At 41.5% G+C, this 20483-nt stretch overlaps 2 protein-coding genes across 3 annotated transcripts; one reads left to right on the forward strand and one right to left on the reverse strand.

Annotated features, from left to right (window-relative positions):
• The first annotated feature begins 49 nt into the window (after nucleotides 1-49).
• zyg11 (zyg-11 family member, cell cycle regulator) lies at nucleotides 50-7820 on the forward strand. Its single transcript, XM_062423851.1, has 18 exons — nucleotides 50-511; nucleotides 1068-1233; nucleotides 1468-1679; nucleotides 1791-2108; nucleotides 2272-2385; nucleotides 2470-2586; nucleotides 2675-2815; nucleotides 3066-3242; nucleotides 4312-4376; nucleotides 4468-4567; nucleotides 5462-5512; nucleotides 5602-5763; nucleotides 5965-6012; nucleotides 6106-6303; nucleotides 6388-6440; nucleotides 7159-7256; nucleotides 7384-7584; nucleotides 7689-7820. The coding sequence occupies exons 1-17, from the start codon at nucleotides 488-490 to the stop codon at nucleotides 7572-7574; spliced, it is 2235 nt and encodes a 744-aa protein (XP_062279835.1). The 5' UTR covers nucleotides 50-487; the 3' UTR covers nucleotides 7575-7584; nucleotides 7689-7820.
• echdc2 (enoyl CoA hydratase domain containing 2) lies at nucleotides 7716-16847 on the reverse strand. 2 transcript variants are annotated; one of them, XM_062423853.1, is made up of 12 exons: nucleotides 16678-16847; nucleotides 14707-15027; nucleotides 14114-14181; nucleotides 13867-13954; nucleotides 13678-13764; nucleotides 13437-13529; nucleotides 11964-12020; nucleotides 11785-11847; nucleotides 11572-11696; nucleotides 10576-10626; nucleotides 10441-10488; nucleotides 7716-10068 (listed from the first exon to the last, which is right to left on the reverse strand). In XM_062423853.1, the coding sequence occupies exons 2-12, from the start codon at nucleotides 14945-14947 to the stop codon at nucleotides 9991-9993; spliced, it is 999 nt and encodes a 332-aa protein (XP_062279837.1). In that variant the 5' UTR covers nucleotides 14948-15027; nucleotides 16678-16847; the 3' UTR covers nucleotides 7716-9990. The 2 variants fall into 2 exon arrangements, with proteins under 2 accessions (XP_062279837.1, XP_062279836.1); XM_062423852.1 differs by lacking the exon at nucleotides 16678-16847 and adding an exon at nucleotides 15192-15253 and having other exon boundaries at nucleotides 14707-15060.
• Between the last annotated feature and the right edge of the window lie 3636 nt (nucleotides 16848-20483).

Consider the following 20483-nt stretch of genomic DNA (forward strand, 5'->3'; position numbering starts at 1 on the left):
CCGTAGTCCAGCCTCCTCTGTAATGTACTTCCAGTGCTGTGACCTTTACTGACTGTCGAGTCAAAAATAGAAATAGCTGCCCGCTGTGAAAACTACATTCTCCACCGGGTCCTTTTTTTCGATCTCTGCAGTGGTTTGTTGACACATATTAAATATGAATTTTTGCACCGCAGACAGCCGTCAACATTTTTTCTCGAAGAGCGATTTTCCGCAACGGAGGCAACAACAAGTGAGCTAGCTGGCTAGCTACTCGTCGTTCCGTGCTCCTGTTTGCTGTCCAGTTGATTAGCAAAACAACAGACTGAAACCACTCAGGTGAAACACTGCAGACTGAAAACACACAGGTGAAACACTGCAGACTGAGACCAGACAAGTGAAACATTGCAAACTGACGGCTAACAAGCAAAGACACCTGCTTTTTTCGTGGTAAAGAAGAAGAAGACACCAGTCTCGGTTGCATAAGCTACAACTAGACATTTTTTAAACAATGGCCTCTAATATCCTAAACACGGTGAGTTTCACTTTCGCCTCCAGGTTATTTGTGTGAGATATTTACCATTTTGCAGGCTCCACAAACAATACAGAGAAGTTTAAAACACGCACCTGTCAGTCAAACATTAACCTGAGCACAACTCTCCAGCTTTAGTCACATATCAGGTTGGAGGTATTTGTGAGATGAGTAAAGCTTTGATAAAAATACACTTGAGTTCTCCATATTAGAATGACTGTCCGTGGTTGGAATATAATATATATACAGTACCAGTCAAAAGTTTGGACACATTTTCTCATTGATGTGAATGGGAAAGTGTGTCCAAACTTTAGACTGGTACTGTATGATAATATTTTATTATTACTGTATGTTATTAATGTTTATGTTCTGAGTGCAACAGATAAACATGAAGGAAACTCTTTTTTTTTTCTAACAGCTAAGTTTAACATGCAAATATTGTGCCCTAAGAATTTAATATAGGGCGAAAAAAAAGTTTGTCTGACGTTTGCTCTGTGTGATTACGTCCAAAAAAGAAAAGCTGCCACATCAAAAGACATCCTGCTTTTATCTTCTCCAGGATGAGGCGTCTCCAGCGTCTCTGACAGACCTGTGCCTGACCTATGTGAACCAGAACCTGGAGTGTTTCTGTGTGAAACGTCCTGATGGCTCCCTGTGCTTCAGAGAGGCTGTACTCTTCCCACAGGAGCTAGCAGACCAGCTACTGGCCAAGATGGCCACTGAAGGTAACCTCAAAAGACACTCCTGAGTGACAAATGTTGGTGATTTCTGACTCTACACAACTTACTGTCTGATTGGCATTCAAAATCCTCTTGCATACTCTTCTAAAATAAGAAAAACGTGTAAAATCTTTGAGCCACAGAATCTGATGCAATTACCAAAATGCAGCCCTAGGTGAGCAGAGGTGGACTTCAGCAAATCCCAAAGTTGCACCTTAACATGAGTTTTGTCCACCACAGGTCTGTTGAATGACAGTACAGTGGGTGTGTTTCGGAACTGTGAATACCTGCGGCTGAGACGAGCGTGCATTCGTACTGCACGTATATCTGCAGAGGCCTTCCAGAGAGCCCTCTGTCCTCACAGACTACTGGAGCTGGATGCTGCCAGGGTCAATGCAGACCTCACTATTCCTGATATTCTGCAGGGACTGGCCACCAATAAATATTGTCAGGTAAGAGCATGTCAAGTAATGTGAGGAAGATAAAAACCATAAACCTAAATGAACTTAAAATGATGTGGTTGCACTCATGTGTTTGTTGTTTGTACCTCACACATCCTGCAGGAGTCCCTCCAGCGACTTGTCTTAACAGGTCTCACCATGGCCTCTCTGGAGGAACCAATCCAACACCGCTTCAGCTCCCTCCATGGCCTGCGCTCCCTCTCCTTAGCTAACGTAGACTTCTATGACTCTGGGCTTGTAGATGTGTGTTCCCTGCCTCGGCTGGAGAGCCTCGATCTCTCCAACACTTCAATCACCAACCTGAGTCCACTGCTGGGCCTAAAGGAGAGGCTGCGCTCACTAACGCTGCACCAGCTGAAAAGGCTGGAGATGGGCACCGCTCAGCTGCTGGGCGTCATAGGCCAGTTGGATGTATTGCAGGTTAGTGGAAGGGTGGAGCTGAGTGTGGAGCTTTGTGTCTACTGTTAAACTTGTTTGTATTTGTTTGTGGAGAAAAACACTATCTTTGAGATTTCACAAGTAATGTTTTGTGTGTGTGTGTGTGTGTGTGTGTGTGTGTGTGTGTGTAACTCTGCCTGTGCAGCACCTGGATATCAGTGACGATAAACAGTTTACCTCTGATGTGGCTCGTCAACTGCTCGGACAGCCAGGGATTCTGCCTGCTCTTGTTTCCCTGGATGTGTCGGGGAGGAAACAGGTGTGTGTCTTTGAGTATTTCAGTTAACTTGCAAATAAAGCATACAGGTTGTAGAGTACATGTTTTAATGTTTAAATGTTGCAGGTGACAGACGCTGCTGTTAAGGCATTTGTTGACGAGAGACCAGGGATGACCTTTGTGGGACTTCTGGCCACAGATGCTGGCTTTTCTGATTTCCTCTCTGGAGAAGGAAACTTAAAAGTAGGAATAGATGCATAAATGAACACTGATAACTGTGCATACAAATTCAGGTGTGCTAAACTTTTTTGTTTTTGTTTTTTTTGAACAGGTAACAGGAGAAGCCAACGAGACCCAGATCTGTGAGGCACTGCGTCGCTATAGCGAGAGAGAAGGCTTTGTAAGAGAAGCTCTCTTTCATCTGTTCAGCCTCACCCATGTCATGGAGAAACCACGGCCTGACATCCTCAAGGTGCACTCTCACAATTATCTTACTGTTATTTTATTCTTACAGAATTTTGTCGCCTTTTCCCCAAGGAAATAATGTAAATTTATTATATTGTTTTATCATGCATACGCACATATTTATTGGATGTGTCAGACACATTTCTTCCCCTCATAGAGCTGTTTTACAGTGTTATGTCAAAACAACTCCAACACAAGTTCCTTATCTGTCTAGTGTAACGTAATGTAACTTCCCTCTTGTCTTGGGATCTTTCTAGTTGGTGGTTTTAGGTATGAAGAATCACCCAGCCACTCTGAATGTCCAGCTGGCAGCCAGTGCCTGTGTGTTCAACCTGACGAAGCAGGACCTCGCTGCAGGAATGCCAGTCCGATTGTTAAGTACCGTCACCCAGCTTCTTCTGGAGGCCATGCGGACTTTCCCCAACCACCAGCAGGTACCTTCATGGCCACACTTCTGTCTTGGTGGCATGTGTCAAACACGCTATCAATCACAATAAACGGACAAGTCGGACAAGAAAAGTTTGTTAAAAAAACAATGACAAGCACGAGTCAGTTTGAAACACACACTTACACAGATACTTATAGGAAACTCATCAATATGATGAGCTATGACATAAGTCAGAAACACAGTTGATTTTTTTCTGTAGTTAATTAGTTAAGTTTTTGTTAAATAATTAATTTTTTATGTATTTTGTTATTCAGATAGATAATTCATGTTCATGTACTGCTGATAACAACAGATGAACATGAAGGAAAACCTTTCATTATTTTGTAACAGTTACATTTAATTTAGATTTGCTGTACCGATCAAAAGTCTTGTAAAAAGCATCATGATGACCTTAATCCTCAAGACTTTTTCCCTGAAATACTTCAGCCGTGTGTGTGTGTGTGTGTGTGTGTGTGTGTGTGTGTGTGTGTGTGTGTGTGTGTGTGTGTGTGTGTGTGTGTGTGTGTGTGTGTGTGTGTGTGTGTGTGTGTGTGTGTGTGTGTTAACCTGAAAATCCTGTTGTGTTGGGGAATAACCCACAACCCAAAAAAACAAGGAAAGAAATGCAGCTTCCATTTTATTGCTTAGGTTTATTCGATGCTTTGTTAACCTGTAATACAAATGTCAACCATTGTAGCTTTCACTGGAACCAGGGCAGGTGCATTAAGTATTAGTCATTGCAGAAAGTAACATATAAAGTCAAATGGCATATGCTTAATTATGATACTGGATGTTGTATTTAAAAAAGAGAGTGCAACACATTGGAACTAATACAATGGGAGCAAGAAGAACAGCTTATATAATATTAACTTCAATGTATCTTTAACCACAGAATAACATACACCCAAATATGTTTTTCCATGCGCAGGCTCTACGTCAGACTTGATGGAATATTTCTGTATATGCCTTTTATTAAATCTGTAGAGTAAAACAGAACTAAGGAAAGAATGTTTACAGATCATGTGAGCTCATTTGTAGTCAGACACTGATGCCTGTCTTGTTTTCTCTGTCTTCAGCTGCAGAAGAACTGTCTGCTGTCTCTGTGCAGTGATCGCATTTTGCAGGAGGTCCCTTTTAACAGGTGAGGAAATACACATTTCATTATAACATAAAACAAATTTGTCAAAACAATTGTATTATTACATTAGAAACGTTTGCTTCCTGTTGTCAAGGTTTGAGGCTGCCAAACTAGTGATGCAGTGGCTCTGCAACCACGAAGACCAGAACATGCAGAGGATGGCTGTGGCTATCATTTCCATACTGGCTGCTAAGGTATATATTGTATTGTATGTATTGTAGGGGTGTGACGATACACTCAGCTCACGAGACAAGACGAGATATTGGGTTCACGAGATCGAGACGAGACAAGATTTTAACTATATTTTTAAGAAAACTTCAATGAGGAAATACATGACTGTTCTTTTATTTGAAATTCACAAAATGGAAATTGAATTGAAATGTTTGAACTAATCATCTTGTAATGAATCACTTTAGTTCTACTTTCTAAATATATAATTATCATATGTAGTATGCAGCACTGTAAAAGGTTTCCCCATATAGATATTTTATAGATGGATAATTTTGGTATTTATGGAAATAACAACCATAAATACAAAAGTTAGATATAGTCACGAATACCAAATATATAAATATATATAATATATACATATAAATTCAATAAAGAATCCAATTATCACAAATTATAACATATTGATAATAAAAAAACACAGAAATAAAAGTAAAGTTGCACAAATCCTGTATCAAATAAATACACAAGTAGAACAACATATAAATTGTGTTATAATTTTGTAGTGTGACTCATTTTACTTTTTGCATCATTAGGCTTCCATAGCTGCGCTAGATTCCTCCGCTCCTCCTACCTCAGGCTTTCAGTGTAGAGACCTGAGGTCAACTTACCACTGTTCCTCTCCTCATCTCATACTTCTGTGAGATCTTCTCAACAGGTAGAAGCTGCAACAAGGTTAATGATCCACACGTGACATTATAAAAAGAAGACATGAAGTGCAAATGAGCGATAGAAAACCGATAAATATCTCGCGAGATCTCGTCACACCCCTAATGTAGTGTTGTATTTATATCACACAGTTGTTCATGCATTCATAACATGTGTGGGACGGTTCTTAAACTCATTAATGTCTCTCCCAGTTGTCCACAGAGCAGACGGCTCAGCTGGGAGCAGAGCTGTTCATCGTCAGGGTGAGATTCTCATCTCTGCTGTATTCTTTCTGCTTTTCACTAATTTACCATAAAAGGCAAATTTGCAAATATTTTTTTACCGCCTGCAGCAACTGCTCCACATTGTGCGTCAGAAGGCTACTCAGGGCATGGTGGACGCCACCCTCAAATTTACACTCAGTGCACTCTGGAATCTCACTGATGAATCACCGACAACCTGCCGCCATTTTATCGAGAACCAGGGTTTGGACCTGTTCATTACAGTTCTAGAGGTATACGGACATATCGGCATGTTGATATAAATAAACGATAAGCATACATCCTAACAGTTTAGAGCTGATTATCATGCTAGCTAATCATCACACTTAATCCATGTTGCTCAGTTAAAGCACGTATGCCTGTAGGGTAGGCTGACTCACTGTTGTTTTGTATCCATACCACCTCCTCCTCACCCACCCCCTCTTTCTCTGCAGTCCTTTCCCAATGAGTCCTCCATTCAGCAGAAGGTTCTGGGCCTGTTGGTGAGTTTACTGCTCTTTTTATACCCTTTAGAAACGCAGAATATTGAATAAATTAACAATATAAAGACATCAGTATTCCCTTTTGTTGTGTAGAACAACATAGCAGAGGTTGGGGAGCTGCATGGAGAGCTGATGGTGCAGGGCTTCCTGGACCACATCAGCACTCTGCTGCACAGCTCAGAGGTGGAGGTCAGTTACTTCGCCGCAGGCATCCTTGCACATCTAACATCCCGAGGAGAGGAGGCCTGGACACTCACCCCCGAACTTCGATCCTTACTGCTGGAACAATTGGTAGGAATAAGCATCATGCACATAAATATGCAGGTTCTTTTGTTTAAGTTTATTTGAGTCTCATGCATTTGTGTGTGTCTCCAGCATGATGTCATTATGAAGTGGCCGGCACCAGAGTGTGAGATGGTGGCCTACAGGTGAGATGCAGTTTCTTCATAGTATTTATAAAGAAGGGAATCAATTACATAATAGGAAGTTGGCCCGTAGCTTACTCTGACTTTTATAACTAGAATTTGATTCATTCAGTATTGAAATGAATAGAATTTGGGAGTGTTGGGTCTATTTAAATTAAATTAAACAGTACGGTCCAGACCTGCTGTATGTGAAAAGTGCCTTGAGATAACTTTGTTGTGATTTGGTGTTATATAAATAAAATTGAAATTGTATTGAAAAGACTTACAAGTGAGGAAAGACAATCAAACGATAAAGGACAAGGGTACTAGTGCAATGAGAGAGTACTAGACAAATGTCTTGTTTCTTTTAAAAATAATTATTAAAGAAACAAGTGGAAGTAGACAGGGGCATACAAAATAAGAAATTGAATTGCTAAAAGGTCAAAGGGACACAAGTGTTGAGGTTTTCACAGAAGAGCTGAGTTTTCAGGCGTTTCTTGAATGCAATAAGATGCTAAAGGTGCATCTAAGCTTTTTTGTGGTTTTTGCATTATATGAAGATATGACTAGAGGGCATCTTGAAAAACAAGTCTGTAAAATATTATATTTATTTATGTTTGTGTGAGTTGGAGTCAGAACATACTTTTCTAATAAGGCTATAGACATAGTCAAATTGTCAAAACCTTAGCATAGCCTTGTGACATATATAGTAAATATGTTCTTATTGTGTTTCATTCTGTAGGTCATTTAACCCCTTCTTTCCCCTGCTGGAGTGCTTTCACACCCCTGGTGTCCAGCTGTGGGCTGCCTGGGCCATGCAACATGTCTGCAGCAAGAACGGTGAGACACAAATACATACAAAACCCAAATGTTATTCTGGTAATATACATATCACACTTAGTTTACGTTATTACTTTATCACAGAGAAGGTTACCAGATTTTGATATTGTGTGAATTGTGTCCGCAGCCACTCGCTACTGCAGCATGTTGTTGGAGGAAGGCGGACTCCAGCAGCTCGAGCACGTTCACACACACCCACAGACGCACAGAGATGTCAAACTGTTGGCCGTGAGCATCCTGGAGAGCCTACAGCGTCACAGAGCCCGCACTGGCCAGCCTGCACTCACACACACAAGTCGCTGCCCGCCACCACAATAACCTCACAGAGGTAAAGACACACACACACACACACACACAATCACTAGTAGCCATTTACTATCTCAGTGTCACACTGGCTGGAGGTTTTTCATTGTTTTACATTTTTTCTTTCAGAAGATGATGCTCTCTGACCCACAGGAAGAGATAAACTGAGTCCCACCACAGAGGGGATTTAGTATTTGTGTGTATGCACATCGCACACACAAACACACTTTATCAAGAATCCCCAGAAAATATACATAAAAGGACAGAGACTTTGCAATTCTTTGCACACACACTAACCTTATTTATTTTCTTTGTGTTTGTTTCAAAACAAAAATATTTGTGTGCTAATCTTGTGATAAAAAAAAAAAAAAACAACTGTTGGTCATTTAAGCTCACATCTCAACATCTCTTCTTAGTCTGACATTGGAATCATGATGATTTTCTTACCAAAAAAAACACATCAGCACACGCATATGAATCTCAGTTTAAGATTGACCCCCCCTTCCCCCAGAAGCTCAGCTGAGGGTGGACACCCTCTGGCCCCTGTATGTTACGGAGGGCTCTGGTTGTCTAAATTGGTTGATTAGCTCATTTAATATACGCATGACGCTGCTGTGTGAGTTCAAGCATGCTGGAGTTTGTTTGAATGCTTGTACCGTTCATTTTAGGAATGCCTGCTTGTTTTGTTTATAACAGTGTTCTGTACACTGAAACCCACGCCTCTGGATCTGCAATAGTACTGTTGCTCTCCTCTTCATTTAGTCGTTTATCAGCTAATGCCTTTGATTTGATGTGACAGCACACTTGCCTGGGGTGTATTCAGTGGGTTCACGTGTTCAAATAATACAGAGGAAAACCTGAATTATAGAGAAGTAATATATCTTTGAGAAGCTCCAGTGGCTTTTTCTTTTTCTAAATCAGTTTGCAAAATGACACCCAATTAATAATGCGGCCATTCAATAATGTCTGGTGAGTACAAAAGTCCTTTCTGAGCACAAATTGCAATAATGATGTGGTCAGTATAGTCATGATGGATGTACGTGTGTATTGAGTCACAGCTGTTTTTCTCTTTGAGAAAATTGTGTATATATCGGTATGTTCACTGTGCTTCCTAATGCATCAGAGTGTCTTAAAGACAGGGGCAGCACTTCTATTGAGCATGTGTGTGTATGTACGTCTGTACAAGTATCTGCATCTTAAAGATTGTATTTAATTTGTACATAATAGAAGATGCGAAAGAAATAGTAATGGTTTGTTTAGGACTGGTTGCATGGAAATTATTATATTGTATGTTCCATTGTTTGTTTGACTTCCAGTTAATTAGATTTTTTTTAAAGGAGGGGTAAACAGAGGAGAGGCACTATTTACCCAAGAGAGAGAGAGAGAGTAGGTGGTGTTATCAGGAGTATTCAAGGGTGTTTCTCTGTATTCTGAAGTGGCCGTGTGACTTTAGTATCCACCAGGATGCCATTTGACCAGATATACGTCTGCTGTCCAGAGAAGCCAGATGACCTTGATGCCCGTATTCTCCTTTTTTCATCCGAGGTCTTGATTCTCATAAAAGGCCCCCCCCCCCCTGTCATCACTCTCTATGCAATCCAAGTCGGTGTTGCTGTCAAAGCCCTGATACAGTGATGACACATTTTGAGGAAAAGGGGGGTCTTTGTTTCAGCAGGTATACCAGTGGTAAAGCTTGTAAAGATGACATGTTTATTAATGGAAATGAAAATAAAATATTGGGCTACAAAGAGCAACTGTACACTAAAACAGCCACACACACATCACCTCATCTGCTCAGTGAGTTATGGCCTTATTGTGTTCCTTAAACCGGATGCCGTTTTATAAGCTTGCTTGTTATGCATAGGTCCTGAGCAGATGAAACAGCAGTTTTTCTTGTTCTTTTCCATTGCTCCTGTTTATCTCGGATTGTTTAGTTGAGCCACTGAACATCGTGACGAAGGCCAGTGTAATTTTTTGACAAAGATGTAATTAAAATAGAAGATGCACACGTGTGGATACTGTATGTCTGTGCCATGTTGCTGCTGAGAGTTATGTTTTCAAGTTTGGAAATAAAGAATGTACATTCCCATAAACATGAGATGACAACTGTGTAGTCTTTTTAGTCAATCACTTTCAAAGATGAGCTTCATATCACCCCTGAAGGGTGAAAAGTGTGAGTTAAAGAAACCACCATGAGGAAAAACTTTTAAATTTAATTAACATTATATTGTTGTGTTTTGGAACAAATGAAAATCAGCTTCTGTCCGTCTAATTCTGAACATCACAAATACAAACAGTCACAGCTGGGTACTCACGCTGACCTTAACTAATGTATTGACACTGGCACAGACAATCAATGGGAGTTAATTGTCAGGCGTGAGGTTAGAGTGCTGTGCCTCTGCGTGACATACATTCAATGACTCAGAAGTGTTTATTCTCCAGTGTATCGCGGAGGTCTCTTCTCCATAAAGGCAGCCATACCCTCTTGTCTGTCACGTGTGGGGATGACCTGAAAACAGCAAATGTTACAGCAGGACAATAGTGAGGCCACTGATGGTCATAGATCTCAGAGTAAGCATCAGCGCTGAATATGAATTAAATTATATACGCTACTTATACTAAAAGCTTTATGGATAATAAAGCATGTATTAAAACTCCTGAAAACATGTATTTTTCTAAATTTAAATATTCATGACTTAAGAAACTATTGAAGTTAAAAAAAAATACATATTTAACTATTTACTGAGACAGTTAAACAACAAAAATTGTTCAAATTAAGCAGAAAATAGTGATCATGTAGGACCTGACTGCTCATAGTAAAAGCTGACTGGGAGCCTTTAAAAGAAAAAGAAGTGGAAATCATAAGTACTGGTACTCTTACCCGAGCATAACACATCCTCTCTATTGCCATTGCTGAACTGATGTCGACCTGGAAGAGACAGACATCAGTCGTCACAATCACTGATGTAAGAAAAAAATATATACAAAGAAATGTAATCTGTGAATTATGATGTACCTCAACGCCTTTGTTCATTGCTTCTTTTGCCATTCGCACAGCGATTGGAGCCTGGCCAACAGTGTGAGAGACAATTGGATGTTAATGATACTGCTCTCAATCTAATGAAAACCACTTCACATTTTGGTTATTCATCAGATCAATTTTTTGCACATAAACTTAAGGAAGTTTTCCTTTATGAAGTTAGAAAATTTATTTTATTTCTTAAGTATAATGAACCATTTTAAGCCCACTGGATTATCAGAGAATATGCCATCACAGAGATGAAAACAGGGTGGTTTTTCTTAGCACATGAAAAGTTGACATTTTGGAGATGCATAGTTTTCATGGTGGTAATATGCATATGTATGTTATAGCTGTAAAAATGGAAGCCAAAACATATTTTAAATAATAGAGAAATTACTGAAACAGCAGACAATTACTTGACATTTACTTACTTACAGTGCGGCACATAACTGAGACAAATTGGAAAATATATATACATCAAGCTAGAAGTCTAACCAGTCAATTGCAGATTCCAGGAGAATGTCCAGTCCTTCTCTTATAATCTTAGTTGTTTTTCCAAGGAGTCATTTAAATACTCCAAAAAACATCCAAGTGCTTATTTTTTCTCCTCTATCCTACCTCCCTTTCATTCAGTGAAACATCCTATCAATCACTCAATCCACACCAACACCCGACTGTGTTGTGCTATTTGTGGTCCATTTCCCCACTTGACTGCCACTGTGGCCCTGCTGCTGACTGTGGGCATCTGAACCGGAGTGAAAGAAATATGGAGCGACAGAGGCCTGGAGAGAGGGAGAAAGATAGAGAGGGGAAGGTGGCTGAAGAAAGCAGCAGGAGGAGGACAAGAAGAAGAGACGGGTTGTTGAGAAGGGGGGGGGGGGGGGGCAGCAAGGAGGACGAGGAGGTAAGAGAACAGGTCCCTTGCCCGGAGGTGCAGGGATGCATCAGTATCTGTGCTGTAGCAGAGTGAAGATGTGTGTGTGTTCTAACCTGAGGCAGTATCTCTCTGGCCAGGCTGAGTGCCTCTCTGTAGGCAGCGTCTCCTGTCTGGTTCTGTTCCACAGCCTTGTTTACGAGCCCCATCTCCAGAGCCGCTTGCCCTCCCACACGCCGACCTGATAACAAAGAGAGAAAGAGAGAGAGTCACACAAAGCCCTCGCTGAACGACAAGTATCCTGTGTGTCAGTGTTTCTGTCAAACCACCTGTGAAGATGAGCTCTTTGGCCAGAGTCATGCCGACCATCCTTGGCAGCCGCTGACTTCCCCCTGCAGGACAAACCACTTCAAGGTCAAGCTCTTGCAGCTGCTTTGTCTCTTTACTTAGACACTCAGAACTGTGAAAGGTCATTTGGGAGTGCGAGTGTGACCTCTGGTCGTCTTACCCGCCCCTGGGAGCAGCCCCCGTGTTGTCTCAATCAGACCCATCTGTGCAGAATACGCTGAAATACACAAACGCACACACACAAAGGACAGTTGAAGGTCTGTGCTGCTGAGTGCCATTAAGCCGGCAAGGGCGTAAAGTCTGACTAATGCTCCCTGTCAGAGCAGCAGACGCAAACACCTGCTCACCTAGCTCATCAACGCTCAACCAATCGCCGAGCTGCCGGGACTGATTTAACCAATCGCATGTAGATTCAGCTACACGAGCAGCTGGGCAGATGTGTCTGGCCTCAGCAGCCATCATCAGTCCCCGAGCTCATCAACTGATCGTTATTGCGGGGTGAAAAGCCCGCACCTCTAAATCTCCAAAGAGCATCCTCGTTTTTTTAGCTTGGCCGGCTGTCTCTATTTCTGTGATGTTGAAATCGTTTCACACAGCACTGTAAGGTCCATAGTGAAACACAAATATTCTCTCTGAGTCTGCCCATGGGTCAATTCTCACAAACAACTCATGGCCAGATGTTTTAAAAAAAAAAGGAAGGACTTTTTTTTTAAAGGAGGATGTAGCAATTCACAAAATTCCTAGTTAATGAAACATGAAACTTTACACAGATGTCACAATTCAATGCATCGTACTGTATATTACTATATATTTACATTTTATGAATAATATTACTTAAAAGAATAGCTCCACGAGTCTGTCTTAACACAACAGTCAGATGCCTATATTAACACTGACGCACTTTTTTCTCCTCTTGTTCATTCTGACCATTAGAAGCTCCCTTCATAATGCACTTTTAACGTAAGTGATGACTGAAGGACAAAATTCACAGTCCTCATTTGGAGAAAAAATGTACTTAAAAGTTTATTTGAAGATAATATGAGGCTTCATCTATCTTAGTTAGTCAAATAAATTGAATATCTTGATTTTACAGTCTTTATGTTAAAAAAAATCCCCTCTTCGTGTCTTGATGAACTGTTTTCATTTTTAGCTGTTGTGGAAGGAACGTAACCTAAGGAGGGAATTTGGTACTAAAAGGACAGTAACTCTGACAAATATTGACTTGATTTGAATTATTTGGGTGGCTGAAGCTTTATATTAGCTTCAGATAAACTTTAAAATAAAAGGAACAAATGCATGACTTCTACAACTTTTAATCTCTACAAGTCAAATGGGCTCCTTTCCTGTTTACACATATCCATTATCCTTTAATGTACACTGATGGGATATGGGAGTTGTCAGTCTCAAGAAATGGCCCCAAGTGGATTTTACTATCCTCCTGTCTCCTGTTTGGAGTCAACGGCTGATCTAATATGACTGGATTACTGACAGCTGTGAAGGGAGCATGACATTCCCTTTCCAACCCTATTAACTTCACCTAAAGGAAAATGAAATGAGAATGTTGAATGTATTCAAGCTTGAAGCAAACTGGCACAGTTAAGAGCTGACAGGTGAAGGTTTAGAGTTCACTCACCAGCAGAGCGAAGATCACAGGCCAAGGCCAGCTCCAGCCCTCCTCCCAGAGCTGCACCGTCCACCGCAGCGATGGTCGGCATTGGCAACGATGCTGATGGGACAGTACAACAAACATATGCAGGGTAATAAAAGGTGACTTTATTCATCGATCTATTTATATGCCCATCTTTTTGCATCTATCTGACCTGGTCTGGGAGGAATAACTGCTCCCTCTTTACACTTTCTGATCTTTATCTCACCTATCTGAGTCATGAGGGATCGCAGGCTGTGAACAAACAAATCAGACTCAGAGTTGTTCATCAGAGCTCTCTCTTTCAGGTCAGCACCTGTACGTACATCAAAGCACACACTGTCACACATCATTTGGACAGTTTTTGATCATAAATGTAGACGGTGAGCAGGTTTCACAAGTTCCAGAGAACACTCACCTGCACAGAAAACTCCAGGCACTAAACTCCTGAAGATAACCACACGAACTGCTGAGTCATTGGACAGAGAGGACACCAGGTCGTTCATCTGCACACACAGGACACTGTGTGTCAATTGGTGTGTGTGTGTGTGTGTGTGTGTGTGTGTGTGTGTGTGTGTGTGTGTGTGTGTGTGTGTGTGTGTGTGTGTGTGTGTGTGTGTGTGTGTGTGTGTGTGGTGTGAGTGGCAATGGAGACGTCTGCTCACCTGTGACAAAAACACATGACCCAGAGCGTTTCTTGCCGTGTGTCTGCACATCAGCACCTCCGCTATACCTGAGGAAGAAACACACCAACTGTAGAAAGAGACGGCAGTAACTAACAATTCATTCTGATACTTTTGATCAACTTTGTTCCATTGTACTGTTCGTTTGTAAAAACGGTTAATCAGCTATTCATTTCAGCACATTGGATTTGATCTTGATTTGTCATATCCTGACTTTATTTCGTCAAGTCAGTATGGAAGTCGCTTCTTGTTGGGGAAATAAAAACATAGATGAACAAATAGCATATTTTATGACTTCAAACGTAAGTATAAGTTCATAGTGCTGTAATAATTAAAGCAATTAATCAATTAAACTATGAGTCGATCAAATAAAATGAACATTACTTTCTGCTGCTGTTTACATAAACGTAAACATTTATGGAAATGTTGTTAAAAGTCACAACCAATTTTAAGCTGGACTGGAAGTAGTTCGTAGAGTTTCCTCAATACAAACCCATTTTTAACAATAATCCAGAAATGCTGAGTCTGTGCAAGTGAGTTTAGACAGCGCTGATCACATGAGACTGAATCCCTACCATCGTCTTCACCATCTAACCGTTTCAGATCCACCTCTACAGCAGCAGCAGCCTCTGTGTGCTGTTTTCGGCTCTGTGAGCAGCTGCATCCCGTCAGAGAGCGACCGCCACCGGCCAACAGTCGCGCTCCGTCCCGGGGGGTCAAATGCAGTGTTTGTCCGAGCGTGTCCTGCAGATTTACACCCAGCCACCTCCACGGTGAGGACCCCGGCCTGGCAAGCCGGCGAATGAGAGTTGTCATGCTTGTTTATCTTTCACTGTTGAGTCTCTAAAAGCAGGAAGCTGCAGGAAAGTTGCAGGAAGTTTGGTGCAGGTTTCTTCCTGTGAGAGAAGGAGGGGCTTGGCTGCACCTGACTGTTAAAACCATAGACTGTATATAAAAGAGCAGCAGTGACAAAGCATGTTCATGCAAGGCAGTGGACCACAGAGCTTGAAGTTAATGATTCATTGAAATATTGAAGTAAGTTTGGGGAATTTTGCACTACCTGATTCCACTCATTGTTTCACTCAGCAAGACTGACAGATGAAGGCTGTAATTGTGGAAGTTTATTTTAATTTGTCTGACCACTCACTTCCCTCTGCTCAAAAACACACACACACACACACACACACACACACACACATACACACACACATACACACACACACACACACACACACACACACACACACACACACACACACACACACACACACACTGTCCTCCAGCCTGGTGTCCTGTCTCTGGTTTGTCCAGTCTTTGGCTAGACAAAGCGGAGCGTTGAGATAAGGTTTTCCGTCAGGCTGCCAGTGTCTAGTCTGACCATGCATTATTGAGCAGGTCTTTACAGGTTATGCAATAACTGAGTCCAGACAGTGGGTCTGAGGATGCAACAGTCTGAGCAGTGTGTGTGTGTGTGTGTGTGTTCAACCATTCAAACAGAGACAGATATTGACCACTTATGAAATATTACCCTATAACCTATTTTGACATTCAGGTACATCAGATTAAATTTATATCGATCAGATTATTTCCCTTCTGCCACTGCGGGCATATTTCATTGTCCATTTTATTGCTGTCTGGCTTTGTTTAGTCTTCCTAATTAATATGGATGCCATTGACTCTGGGTGGTGAATCATGTTAATTTATACCTGAGATGTACAGAAGGGTGACATATTAAAGGAAAAACCCTCATAAAGTATTTTAGTAAGGTGTTAAGCCACCATGTGCTGCCAGAACCTCTTCAATGTGTGTTGCCATTGATTCTTTAAGTCTGTGAATTCTACTAGAGAAAACCATTCATCCAAAAGATATTCCCTCATTTGGTGTTTTGATGACGGTGATAAGGAGCGCTGTCTAACACGTTGGCCCAAAATCTCCCATAGATATTGAATTGTGTTGAGTTCTGATGACTCTGAAGGCCGTGACCCCTTGTGTCCTATGGTTGGGGGCATTGTCAGCCTAGAGGAGACCACTCCTATCAGGACAGAAATGTTTCATTATAGGATATAGGTGATCATTCACAACAACTTTGTATTGATGTGTTGTGTCCCTTCCCTCTAAGGGGGCAAGTGGACCCAAACCATGCCAGCAACATGCCCCCCACAGCATAAAAGAGCCACCAGTTCGCCTCACTGTAGGGGTCAAACATTCAGACCCGTACCTTTGATTTGTGACCTGTCTATATGTATCATAAGTGTTGAGAATAGGTGGGTGTACAGGAACACACTATTCACACTATTTGTTCACATAGTCAGAGTGAATTAAATAGAGTGAAATAAGAAAAGAGAAGTGAAGTGAGACATACAATACTTAGATTTGCATTTTTACGTAGAATCTGTTGCAGTGAAATGAGATGTCACCTGATTGATTTCTAAGGTTCTGGCCTGGAGGGGAAAAAGTGGTTTAGATTTGCCGTCTGGCAGGTGTGCATTGGTTTTTCTCATGTGTACGTGCCTTGAGATGGAAAAGTGATGGTAGATGACTCTCACCTTTTGAATGTGACAGTGTGTGACAGAACCTGAGCCTGATGGACTGTAACTGAAACTGCCAGTATGCAGTATGTCCCTGGACAAGACATACAGGTCGGAAACACATCCAAGCAAGAATATCTAAGCACAGTCCACCCCTCTAAGAGCAACCTGAAGCCATTACACAAGAGAAAAAGAAGAATGTTTTGTTTCTGCAAGCCCTCTTTGTAGCATCATTTCCTGGCTTCAACTTGATAGATTCACCGCCCCTTCAGTCAATAACCATCCTGGGCATGGTACAAATTCCTCATTTTCCACACTTTACCTGACGTCAGCCTCACAGCATTTCCCCTCCCATCCTGCAGGGGTCAGTCTTGTATCAGCAGGATGATTGGAGGAGCAATGTGCTCTATCCTGTTGCTCCCCTGCGCCCTTTGCTCTCCAGTGCAGTCACTACTTCTGTCAGCCAGGAAGAGGCCTGCTGTCCAAAGAAATGCAAGGCCCTCCTGCTCTCACCATCCATCTTTAAAACATGGCTCCTGCTCCACCTCCTCTCCTCTGTCTCCCTCTCCTCCCATCAGAAGAGTGAGGTGATGTGAACAGGGCGCCAAGCCATGTGTAGACAGTCCTCCATCATCAGCCTCATCAGAGGCCGGGGCTGAATTTGGGCAAGTGGGCCTGGTGACAGGGTACAAGGCCAGACGTGTGTCTAAGGGAGTTAGTGGCATCCTCTTACTGCGTCTGTCTGTCAGAATCGAGACGACACAGTGAGGGCATGTACAGTGTGTTTGACCTTTGTGTCTGACGTCATGCAGACATACTGTGAGATAGTAACACACATGGTACACTTTTTCATCCTTGTTTGTAATGAGGGAGATAAGAGAATATATATAGTTAGTTTTAGGAGATGTAGGTTTGTGTGTGTGTGTTGGGGGGGGGGGGCTAAGGGGGCTTGTGCCATTAGGTGGAGTAAACACGGTCTGCTGATACCCCAGAACCAAGCAGTCCAGCAGAACATGATACTGTTAGGATGAAGACATGAGACTTGCTGATCTTCATCTATTAAAACTCATTTTGAAAAATGAAAGTTCCATTTTTGGGACCCCATTTTCAAAGATTTACATCTTTAGTTGGTAGTAAGATTTGGCTTGAGTGACATGCATCACTTCAACAATAAATTATATTCTATGTTTGACTAAGTTCACATCGGTCCTCCAGCAATACATAACATTATAGGCGATGAATAAATTGTCATGTCTTTATATGTATAAGAAAGCATGCAACCCCAGAGCACAGAGCACAAATACACACTAAGTATGACTCTAGTCAGGGTGACTAATGGATGATCTTACCCTATTTCAATTACATTGGAATGATGGAGTTGGTGATGCACTGAAAAAAAGAGTCTGAGACTTACAGCCTGAAAGATAGTGGACCAAGATGCGAGATGAGTTACAACCAGACTGAGCCACAGAGAGAAAAAAGGGAGGAAGAGTTACGGCCTCACAAAGAAGATGCGTAGGGCCAGAGCTCAGCCAACATTTAATATATTCTGCTCCTATAAAAAAAAAAACTTTCACTTGTCATTATTGAGTCCAGGGATCCCTCCAAAGAAAAACAGAGAGCTGTAAAGATGTATAGCAGTGGCAGTGCAAAGGTGAGTGATGCCTCTGATGGCAGTGATGGCCCTCCCATCGGCTGGGGATCAGATCGGCTGTCTAGCTGTTGACAGCTGACACTGCCCCCCCACCCATTAAAAAATAAAGATGTTTCACTGCTCAGCCTGGAGCACACACTCTACACATGCACACACTCACAAGCACATTGTAACGAAGTCGAGCAACATCCATGCAGACATGGATGACATCCACGTGCTGCACTCACATGACTGTACAACACAAAAACTCTAAATATCATGTATCCATCACACATGCACTCTCGCACAAACGCACACACATGCCTCTGGAAGCTGACACTGTTCAGAGTGGTGAAGGAGGAAAGTTACATTAATGATTCTGATCGCCAGGCTTTACCGAAGCAGTTATCTACGAACACTATCCTGCAGGGCCATTAAGACAGCAAACCCATGACAGATGTAGCAGACAGGCTGACACAAACTGATCAAACAGACTTTTCTCCTACAGGCTACTCTGTACTCGGTCAAGCTTTCCTTCAATAATGATACATCAGACTGAAGATAGATAACCATGTCTGACCACAACAGCTCTGAAATTAACAAGCGAGCAGAAGGATGTCAGCGCTGTCATTTTTTACTGTCAACTTGTTATCCATTCATAGTAAGATGATATAGCTGTCACGACTTTTCAGTTGCCTTGATTATCTTCAGGGATGGCAATCTTGGTCTGTGTGCGTGAGATTGTCAGTCGATAGTCAGTGGCCAGACTAAAATATCTCAACGACTATTGGATGGATTAACATGAAATTTTACTCAGACATCAGTGGTCACTGGAGGATGAACCCTATTGATCTTAGTGATCCAATGACTTTTCATCTAGTGCCACCTGCTGGTTCACATTTGTGTTTTTGAGTGAAATGTTTTGACAACTATTAAATAAAATGCCATGAACATTTGTGACACATTCATGTAGCCCTCAGGACGAATCATAGCTTTGGTGAACCTTTTACTTCCCATATAGTGCTGTTAACGGGCCAAAAACTACAAACAGGCTAATAAGGTAAAGATTATACTGTACCTGCAAAACATCAACATGTTTACATTTTCACTGTAAGCATTTTAATATCTAACATCTAAATGTTTTTTACTCTACAAATGGTATGATATTAATATTCACTCTTGTCTTGTCATGTATCCCCTCACTACAGGTTTCTTGTCTATGAATTGTGAGAACTTCAGTTGAATGATTATTTTCCATTCTCAAGTTGTTTCAAACTCTTCAGAGACCTACATAGGTGAAACTATACTGTATTTAGTGTAAGTAGACTAAATATTCTATGATAAAAACATCTAAACATAATATTATTTTCCTGGTAATCATCTAACAATCCCATAAATTCATCCTGTGACCAACAGGTTTGAAATCACTGTTTTAAAGCTGAATCTCATAACATCTGGGAAGACAGCATTAAGGTGGTTCATTAGGTATAATGACTGCAGTGTGACCCTTGAAGAAAACTGGCTTGAAAGCATCATCATCTGATCAATAATTATGCTCACAAGAATATTTTAACCTCTTCACCAGCCAATTACAACATCATTATATTCATTTATAGTCATTGGCATGAAAATAGGGTTGGAATAGCATATAACTTCACACTTGGTAATACTTCTTAATTTCATTTTTCACGCTAATCCACATGTCAACTGCTTTTGTTTCATTGAATGGGACAGTAATGAGACACAAGAGGTGGCAATCAACATCCTTTCAGGCGCTTTCCAGGTCCACTGTTCAAACAAAAAAAGTGACACACATAGATGTGGACAGCTGACTTCACTGCCTTCCCAAATTAAAATGTGCCTATGCCAAAAAATTAATAACTGAGGACGCACAATCCAATTTGAATGCATTATGTTATCAACAAGCCGCCGGGGGACGAAATGAGGAGAAATTAGCCACTGGACCACATGAGATAAGGCCTGTTAAATCTGTGCTGCTTTCAGACAAGATTATGATTGATTTGTGTTTTACTCGCACGCACACACACACACACACACACACACACACACACACACACACACACACACACACACACACACACACACACACACACACACACACACACACACACACACACACACACACACGAAGAGAGCGACAGAGGGTTCCTTTGGCCGGTCAGACGGTCTG

This window comes from Scomber scombrus, chromosome 8 (assembly GCF_963691925.1).
Source record: "Scomber scombrus chromosome 8, fScoSco1.1, whole genome shotgun sequence".
Classification (NCBI taxonomy): Eukaryota; Metazoa; Chordata; class Actinopteri; order Scombriformes; family Scombridae; genus Scomber; species Scomber scombrus.

Excerpts from the sequence above, each read along its gene's own strand:
- echdc2 (XM_062423853.1), bottom strand. The coding sequence starts at position 14,947 with ATGACAACTCTCATTCGCCGGCTTGCCAGGCCGGGGTCCTCACCGTGG. Across the intron at positions 14,182-14,706 it reads GTTAGATGGTGAAGACGATG|GTATAGCGGAGGTGCTGATG; the intron begins GTAGGGATTCAG and ends TTTCTTCCTCAG. Across the intron at positions 10,627-11,571 it reads CCAGAGAGATACTGCCTCAG|GCTCCAATCGCTGTGCGAAT; the intron begins GTTAGAACACAC and ends ACTGTTGGCCAG.
- zyg11 (XM_062423851.1), top strand. The coding sequence starts at position 488 with ATGGCCTCTAATATCCTAAACACG. Across the intron at positions 2,109-2,271 it reads GCCAGTTGGATGTATTGCAG|CACCTGGATATCAGTGACGA; the intron begins GTTAGTGGAAGG and ends CTGCCTGTGCAG. Across the intron at positions 6,013-6,105 it reads AGAAGGTTCTGGGCCTGTTG|AACAACATAGCAGAGGTTGG; the intron begins GTGAGTTTACTG and ends TTTGTTGTGTAG.